The sequence below is a fragment of the Nanorana parkeri genome, unplaced genomic scaffold (genome assembly GCF_000935625.1).
Source record: "Nanorana parkeri isolate BGI_ZX_2015 unplaced genomic scaffold, ASM93562v1 scaffold714, whole genome shotgun sequence".
Lineage (NCBI taxonomy): Eukaryota > Metazoa > Chordata > Amphibia > Anura > Dicroglossidae > Nanorana > Nanorana parkeri.
The window spans coordinates 67651-77313 of NW_017306982.1; the positions used below are offsets into that span (position 1 = coordinate 67651).

General features: G+C 38.9%; 1 protein-coding gene across 1 annotated transcript; it reads left to right on the forward strand.

The window, feature by feature from the left end:
* The first annotated feature begins 4531 nt into the window (after positions 1–4531).
* LOC108793054 (protocadherin-8-like) lies at positions 4532–9424 on the forward strand. The gene is made up of 4 exons (XM_018563975.1): positions 4532–7023; positions 7347–7414; positions 8281–8417; positions 9044–9424. The coding sequence occupies exons 1-4, from the start codon at positions 4654–4656 to the stop codon at positions 9421–9423; spliced, it is 2955 nt and encodes a 984-aa protein (XP_018419477.1). The 5' UTR covers positions 4532–4653; the 3' UTR covers position 9424.
* Positions 9425–9663: the final 239 nt, after the last annotated feature.

Sequence of the window (9663 nt, forward strand, 5' to 3'; positions counted from 1 at the left end):
CCCCACACCATAATCTCCCCACCACCAAATTTTACACTTGGCACAATTAAGTCAGGCAAGTACCGTTCTCTTGGCAACCACCAAACTTAGACACGTCCATCGGATTGCCAGACAGAGAAACGTGATTCATCACTCCAGAGAACACGTCTCCACTTCTCTCCAGTCCAGTGGTGGCATGCTTTACACCACTGCATCTGACGCTTTGCATTGCACTTGGTGATGTAAGGCTTGGATGCAGTTGCTTGGCCATGGAAACCCATTCCATGAAGCTCCCTACACACTGTTGTTGTGCCAATCTGAAGGCCACACAAAGTTTGGAGGTCTGTAGCTATTGACTCTGCACACAGTTGGCGACTCTGCACACTGTGCGCTTCAGCATGCACTGACCCTGCTCTGTCATTTTAGGTGGCCTACCACTTCGTGGCTGAGTTGCTGTTGTTCCCTGTGGCTTCCACTTTGTTATAATACCACTAACAGTTGAACGCAGAGTATTTAGTAGCAAGGAAATTTCCCAGAACACCTGAATCCAATGATTTGGAGGGGTGCCCCATACTTTTGGTAATATAGTATATGTCTATAGACCACCCCTAATCAGTGTATAGAAACCCAGGTAACTGATCTCAAGAGAAGGGCTGATCATCCAGGATGGATTTTTCCAAACAATCACCATACTATCTAGAGATAAGGCTGGCACCAGTGGTGTTAACACAGGGCATAACTGTGCATGTTTATGTGTGATTATCCCTATACAAAAATAATAGGCAATTGGAACAACCCAAGTAGTTTATTTGAATGGTAACCAGTTCCGGAGGAACTTCTTTACATTATCAGACTTACTGATGGCAGTCTTACCTTCCAGTAATTTTTCTTATGTCTATGGGTATATTACGTATTAATTTAAAACGTTTTCCACTTGGTCTGACCTTCTCACTGCTAAGAGAAAGTGATAAATTACCTAGAAAAATATCTGTTTTCTAAATAATTACTAAAATTTAAAGAGGGCAGAATGAATTTTTTTTTTTTTTTTTTAGAATTGAATATAGTAATGTGTGCTTAACTACCTTCATGGATGTGTCTTATAATCTAGACTCACAATTAAAAGTACATACAACTAATTTTCTACTTCTAGGGGCATTTCAAGTTTTTGTGAAATTTAAACATGGATTTTTGTTCAAGTCCTATGCAACGTGAGGAAGAAGTGTTCAGAATAGAGACTTTTTTTGCTGCCCAGTTGTTGGAAAATACATGGTACGCATGATACCTGTAGTTGTGTGCACTTGCCATTCATTTCATAGGGCCAGGTTTTTAAATACATGGATAACTGCAGCACATAGCTGAGAACTAGCCACGCAGGAATGAATGGGATTTTCATATAGTTTATTGCATATGCATGCAATAAACTATAAGAGTGTTTATGTTTGCTTAGCCTAATTCTAACATTGCAAAGAATAGCTGAAGGCTGGTCATAGAGGACAGGCATATAAACAAGAATCATCCAACTGCCCTAGGATTAACTGTCTACAGAATACTGCAGAACATTTTGAGAGAACCTATACTTTGCATATATTGGGCAAAATAACAGGTTTCATTTACTGTAGGGAATTTACTTACCTTTTACTCTCTATTGTGCTATCTGTGATCTACCCCCAAGGCACTTGCATGGGTTTGTGTATGTGTATGATCTGACCAGATGAATTAGACAAAATGAACACAGGGCTGTGTGTATATTCCTTCTGGTCCCACATGAAAGGTTTTTAGCCTGACAGTTGGCTACTCAGGTGCTAACTGCTGCATTGTAAGGCTGGCCATACTCCTTCCAACCTGGTTGTACAAACTCTTTATCGTCTTCAGCAGATTTATCCAAGCTATATAATGTAAGAACCTAACTTAAGCTGCCCATACACCTTACGAATATCGGCCGATTTTTGTATGCAATCGCGTTTTCGTCCGATATTTGTAAGCTTGATGGGCAGTGTACAACCGCAAATACTGTACAATCGATCGACTTTTGACTAACCAGCAGGTTAGAAAACTTTGGTCGATCGTACGATTTTTGCAAGGTTGGTGGCGTTTCCGTACGTCAGAATTCGTACAATTTACACTGCACATGGGCAGACGAAAATACGTGCAGTCAATTACCACAATTCGTCCAGGTGCTTTCTATTAATTACTGCTTTTCCAACCTTGCAATAATCAGGGCAGGATGGTGCTGCCGTACGAAAATCGATCATTGGACGAAAAGTTTAGTCCGATGATCGCAAGGTGCATAGGCAGCGTAAGCAATTCAATCAATTTATATCCATCTAGACAGGCTCCTGTAATACATAGATGTTGGTAGATATGAAGACAATCGTGCAATCAGATTGTAATGTGTATGGTCAGCTCTGAAGGCAGTAAGAATATCACATATTCACATATTCCCCTTACCTATAAATACTGGATATTGTTAGAGGCAGTTCAGGGCAGTGGGAGATCAGAAGAATGTATATTAGAACTCTTAAAGGTCCCAACAATAAACTGTATAAAGGGCAAAGTAGCGGGTATAAAATACAGGTTCACCTTAATAAATGTAAAAGAGGAAAAGGAGCGATAAGCTGCTGATCACAGGGGAAACAATAATTATTATAACAGATTTTCGAATTCATATAATCAATCGTGCCTCAAAAACAGTCATCTGCCAGTATCTGAGGCATGCAAAGACATGAGATTGGCTGAAACCAGTTTGAGTGAGCAGCTATCATTTTATATCTCTTGGTACCTTAATGTAAGACACACATGCTAGAAGCTGATTTTAAAATGCACTTGTTCTAGATAGAATTGCTCAAAAATCCAAAGGTTTGTCCAATGTACTCATAACGTTAAGGTAAACTTATATAAAGCTAGCCATACACCAGTAGAATTTTGCTTGAGAAAATGAGTTCACAAAACCTTCATTTGACTTTATAATAGTTGATGGGGTCAAATTAATAATCAATTTCATCCACAGTGACGAAAAAAGTAGAAGGAGCAGAATTTGAAAATTCTAACGGTGAATGTGGTTTTCATCCAAAAAGTCAAAATGAAAATGAAACAAAATTTCAGACGACATTCATGAAGTCTCTTATGGTATTATTGAAAGGTCCAGAAAGATCTTTTGTTCAGAAATTTACCAGTGTGTGGCCAACTTAAGTTAAGTAAGACGTTTAGGCTAAGTTCACACCTAGGCGACTCCTAAACCGTGCGGCAAACCGCGCGGTCGGGTATAGCCAAGGCGTGAACCGATCGCACTGTGGGTGCCATTATTTTCTAATGGCACCCCAGTCGCACCAGGCGGATCAAACGGTTTCCCGTTGTGATTCTACCGGTGCAAGTGAAAAGCCAAGCGCCGTGTGTCGCAAAAAAAGGTACTTGTATCTTATTTTAGCGATTGCCGTGCGGATGTCACCCCATTGAAATCAATGGGGCCGCTCGGCAATCGCTGTGTGCACTAGCACACGATCATGCATCCCGGGTGTCGTGCAGTGTAGTGCTGATGTGAACCTAGCCTTAATTAGATCTAAGCAGATTGTGAAGCTGGTCCTACAACTTACATCCTCTTCTTTTAATCAAAAATTTTTACATATTAATTGTAAGTTATTTTATTTTTGTAATATTTAAACTCAGTAGATTGTACAATCAGACTGTAATGTGTGTTCTAGCTTTAACATTAAAGTTCTTGTATTTCTACTACAATTTGTAAAAGATGTTCAACTTAGCCTTATGTCCTAATTTAAATGTTAATATCTTTATAATGAGTGAACCAATACAAAATATTGCAATTTCAATAGGAAAATGTACAAATAAAGTGACTAAATATCGTTAAAAAAATCTGAACACAGGCTAAATTGAAAAACCTTATACACAAGAGTAAAGTTCATTAGTTTTAGCCAGTTGACTGTCATTTCCAAAAATTATTGGATTTAAATGGAAAAAAAAACTTTCACTTTTTAAAAATAAGAATACTTGTCCTGGTGCTTTTGCTTTGTTTATTGTGCTTTATGAGTTTAGCGCTGAAGTTAATAAACAAATGTATATATAGATATATAGATATATATCTCTATATACATATAGAGATATATATCTATATATCTATATACATCTATAGATGTATATATATCTATATATCTATATATAATTGTTTGCTTCAGTGACAATATAAGCATCAACACAGTCAGCAGCAACCTACATTTAATAATAAATAATTTTATCACAGGGTCATCAAATTGTTTCTGTGTGGCTGGTTTGACTTTTTTGATTAATGGCATTCTAAGAGAATACAGCGTTGTTGAGGTGTCACAAAGTATAACTGTATAATAGTTGGCCTCTTACTGAGAACTCTGTTAATGACAGCCTCATTTGCTCAGCTTCAGTGACCATTTGTCCTGGAGTCATTAGAGATTGGTGGAAGGGGAGGTTAATTTACATATCCCTGAGCATATAACCTGGGGGAAGAGATGAGCCCAAGCAGTTATCCACACTCTCTAGTCCTGAATACATTCACCCCTTACAGGATTGTCCTGAGTGCTTTCACAGCTGGCAGGCTCCATTGATGCTACATTTTTCCTCTTCAAGATACAACACCAGGAGTTTTAACTTGGCAGCATAAACAGAGCTACTACAAGGAAAGGACTAAACATGTTGGAGTTGCTAAACGCATCGCTAGTCCTACTGCTGGGTTTGATGACTTCCCTATCCTCTGCAGAATTTGTTCATTACCACATCTATGAAGAAGAAGCTGCTGGAACAGTCATTGCTGTTTTATCAGAGCACTCGCTGTTTAACTCCACAGAGCAACCAGAGAGCAACTTTCGCCTTATGAAGCAATATAACAATTCCATTATCCGTGTCCAGGAGAGCGATGGCCAGCTAAGCATTGAAGAGAAGATTGACAGGGAACAGATCTGCAGGCAGGCTTTAAACTGCATCCTGGCTCTAGACGTGGTCAGCTTTTCAAAGGATCAGATAAATTTGATCAATGTAAAAGTGGAGGTAAGAGACATTAACGATAACATACCTCATTTCCCTAGTTCTGAAATACATGTGGATATTTCTGAAAGTTCGGCAGTGGGTGCTAGGATTCCTTTGCAAATAGCTATTGATGAAGATATTGGGGCAAATTCTATCCAGAACTATGAACTGTCAGACAACACCCACTTCAAGATTGATGTCCAGACCAGAGCAGATGGGGTTAAATATGCAGATCTAGTACTGTTAAGGGAATTAGACAGGGAAAGCCAGTCTGCATATACCTTGACACTGGTGGCTATGGATGGAGGGAGCCCATCACTTTCTGGCAGTGCTGTGGTTAATGTTCGGGTCCTGGACTTTAATGATAACAGCCCAGTGTTTGAGAAGAGTGTTGTCACTGTGGACATGATGGAGGATGCTCCAGTAGGATACCTCCTATTGGACCTCAATGCAGCTGACCCTGACGAAGGTGCTAATGGAGAAATTGTTTACAGTTTCAGCCCTCAGGTGTCTCCAGAGGTACGTCAGCTCTTTCACATTGATCCCAAATCAGGTGGCATAACTCTTGAAGGTAAAGTTGATTATGAGAGCAGGCAAACCTATGAGTTTGATATACAAGCTCAGGATTTGAGCGCTAATCCACTAACTGCTACTTGTAAAATAACTGTGCATATTATAGATGCAAATGATAATGCTCCAGCTATCACCATCACTCCCCTAACACCTGTCAACAAGGGCATAGCCTATATAACTGAGGGAGCTGCTAAGGATAGCTTTGTAGCACTCATCGGCACCACAGACAAGGACTCAGGGCTAAATGGTCAAGTTCATTGTACACTTTATGGCCATGAACACTTTAAACTCAACCAAGCCTATGAGGACAGTTTTATGATAGTCACTACTTCACCCCTCGACAGGGAGAAGGTAGCAGAGTACAACCTGACAATTGTAGCAGAAGATTTAGGATTCCCTTCCTTGAAAACCATAAAACAGTATACTGTCAGGCTGATTGATGAGAATGACAATGTTCCTAAATTTACTAAACAAATATATGAAGCCTCTGTACAGGAGAACAATGCCCCTGGAACTTATATTACAACTGTGATGGCCAAGGATACTGATTTTGGACTGAATGGCAAAATATCTTATAGACTGGTTGATGCAAAAATACTGGGGCAGTCCTTGTCTACATTTGTGGCTATTGACACTGACTCAGGTATGTTGCGTGCTGTAAGATCACTGGACTATGAAAAGATCAAACAACTAGACCTTGAAATTGAAGCAAGTGACAACGGTACTCCTCAACTTACAGCTCGTACTCCACTGCGAATAAAAATAATTGATGTAAATGACAATGCACCTCTGATAACTTTCCCCATACTGGATAATGGATCTGCTGAAGTTATGTTGCCCATCCATGCCCCACAAAATTACTTAGTTCTTCAGTTTAAAGCCACTGATAAAGATGAGGGGGTAAATGCCCAACTTTCCTTTGCTATCCAGCAAGACAACCAAAAATTATTTGCCATAAACAAAGTGACCGGTGAATTATCCTTAACCAGGAAAATTGATTCTTTGCAAGTTAAGGACTTGAGCATTGTTATTGCTGTGCATGACAGTGGAAGACCTTCAATGCATTCCAATGCTAATATAACATTCACTCTCACTGAATCATTTCCTTCTGGTGTAGAGATAGTTATTATGCAAAGTTCTGCAGAGAACCCACATCAGATGGACCTGTCTATAATCTTCATAGCAGTGTTATCTGGAGGTTGTGCCTTACTCCTTGTCGCTATATTATTTGTGGCCTGTTCTTGCAAACGGAAATCTGCTAATTCTAAGACTGATGTTGAAGAACAAAGTATAAGAGAAGTTAAAGACCAACTACTTAACAGAACAACTATACCAAAAGAGACTCTATCAACTTCCACTTTGTCACAGTCTGAATCTTGTCAGCTGACAATCAACACAGACTCAGAAGGCTGCAGTGTGTCATCCAGCACTGACCTAGCCAAGGACCTGCAGAGAGCATCAAATGTAAGTAATCCTTTTATTTATATTTATTAAGTATTTCTTAAGGCTTCAGTGAACATAAAGCCATTTAATAGTTTAATCTTAACTGCAACGCCTTACCTGTCAGTAAATTGTTTAAATTGTAGAGCTAGTGTCCAAATACTTAATATGTCTTCAGAATATTTGTTATTACTATGCAAATGATTGTAGGCTGTTTTACAGGACAGCACTTGTTATCCTGGCAATTTAAATATATGTACTATGCCTTCTAATGAGGTCTTTGATTGAAAGGTGAAAAACAGTGTGTCTTTCAGTGCATGCTAATGTATTTTTTTCCCTCTTAACAGAGTTCAGATTTGGCCCCATTATACAATTCATCCAGGTGGCGCAAGGATATCTCTACAGAGAGCATAAGGTAACAGTTATACTCACAGCCAACATAAAAAAAGTAGTTTGTTAAAAAAATACATAGAATAATGGTTCAAATTCTGAAATGCCAATGTTTATACTGCATTACTATTATGCAAGCATGGAGCAAGTATGGAACATTTCTGTTTTTAAGTTTTGTGATATGTAAAGCAGAATAGAATGGTACCATGTTCTGCCAATACATAAGAAGAACAAATACATCAATTGGTCAATTGGTCAATTGATAGTAAAAGTAAAAGTAAATTGGTCAAATAATCCACAGCAGCCATTCAGCCTGGCAACTTTAGAGTGGTTTAAAGGTACCCGCTACATTTGTGTGATGATTGTTGCCTATATGTTTTGGGTAACAACTGTATATCCTTGGGCAGTTTATGCCTTTTGCACAACCCCATCTTAGGGTATGAATTTCCTCTGCATTGTCTCCTTTGGTAATGTCCCTTATAGATCAGGTCAATCTCATGTTTATGGGCACCTTGAATTCACACATTGGGTTCTGCATATTTGAATATGCCCAGCGTTGTACAATGCCAGCTTTTAAACAACCCCACACCCACCCCCGGCTATGCTTTTTCATTTGGTTGTTCATAGATTTGGGGCCCTCCTGATCTGGCCATGTATGGTTGGGTTTGAAATTAATTGCATGGTGGTATGAAGCCATTAACATGGACTGGATGCTTGCAATATGCATACATGTAATTTGTTCTTATTTATAATGCAGTATATTTGTATTCTATAAATGTCGTTTTAAGTTTGTATATACAGTCAGTAATGAGAAGTGATCACTTTATGTACATCAGTGCCTGTTTAATAATGTAGTTGTTATAACTCATTTATCATCTTTTATTTCTGCAGTGGAAGTTCTCAGATTGAACACCTTAGTGTAAAAGACAGTGGCAAAGGAGACAGTGACTTCAATGACAGTGACTCTGACACCAGTGGGGAAGGTGTGAAAAAAAGGGACAGTGGCCTGCCAATTCACAAGCAGCCTAGTAAGTTGTAGCTCAGTCAATTGTATTCTGTTTTTAGTAATTTCATGGAAAGAGCAATAATATCATGATACTGAACTATCACAAAGTGTTCTTTTTTCTGTTTTCATTTGTATAGTAAAAATTTAAAGTGTATGTCCAGTCAAAACCTTTCTAGGATTAGAATGCCTGTCAAGTATTATTTCAATCCACTATTCCAATAGAGCATTTTCCTCCCACATACAGTTCCAGTGACAATGGAAGTAAGGGAAAACTCTCTAAAAAAATAAAAAGAACAAAGACATGGATGTTTTTTTTTTGGGGGGGTGGGGAGTGGGGTTGAGGGGGTGATATACCCCTGTCATCTTTCTGTTACTGTCTGTGTCCTACTTCCTTTCTACTGAAGTTGTTATCACCAGACAGAATGTAAGGGGAAATCTCACTAATGGAGTCCTAATGGAGTAAAACCTAAAAAATCCTACACCACTCCATTTAAAACTGAGATAAAGAGTTTTGGCTGGATATGCAGTTTAAGCCCAACTTCATGCACATTTTCTTGATGAGTATTATATAGTGCACACTATTCAACTTCCACTGTCCACATCTAATCAATTTTGTAATTACAACATTGTTTTCTTCTATTATTCAAGGTTCTCCATACACGGGAATATCTGGAACATTCAAAGGTCCAGAACATCCACTCAGTCCCCGCAGCAATGAAGGCCCATATCCTGGAAATGTAACAATGCAGTATGAAAAGGGATATGCAATGTCTTATTCCTTAGTTCCTACATACTACAACACCTACCACTGCTCCAGAATACCTAATGTTCCCGTCACCCAGTATACACTTAAAGGATCTTATTATGTCAACAGTATGCAGGATGAGAGACTGCCCAGGCAATGTGAACGGGATTTGGTAAACAGAGGAACCATGCTATCACCACCCAGAGTGTCCAGAACATATCCAAGTTCCAGTTACAACACAGAAATAAGCTTACAACCTTGTGAAATTGCAACCACCTTTTAAACCTTTCCGGGAACAGTCATTTTGTTAATTAGAGGTCCAATTTAGTATTCTGTTTACTACATTGTAAAACTTGTAATCTCACAGAAAGAGCTCTGCATTTCCATCAGTATATCCTAGGTGACAGCACTGCTGCTGGTGCATAACATTACTTAGTCACTGACTAGGGGCCGTCTTCCAAAATAGCATATCTAAAGATTTCACGTAAGCATGTACCTCCTATATACCCCGGAAACAAGATAT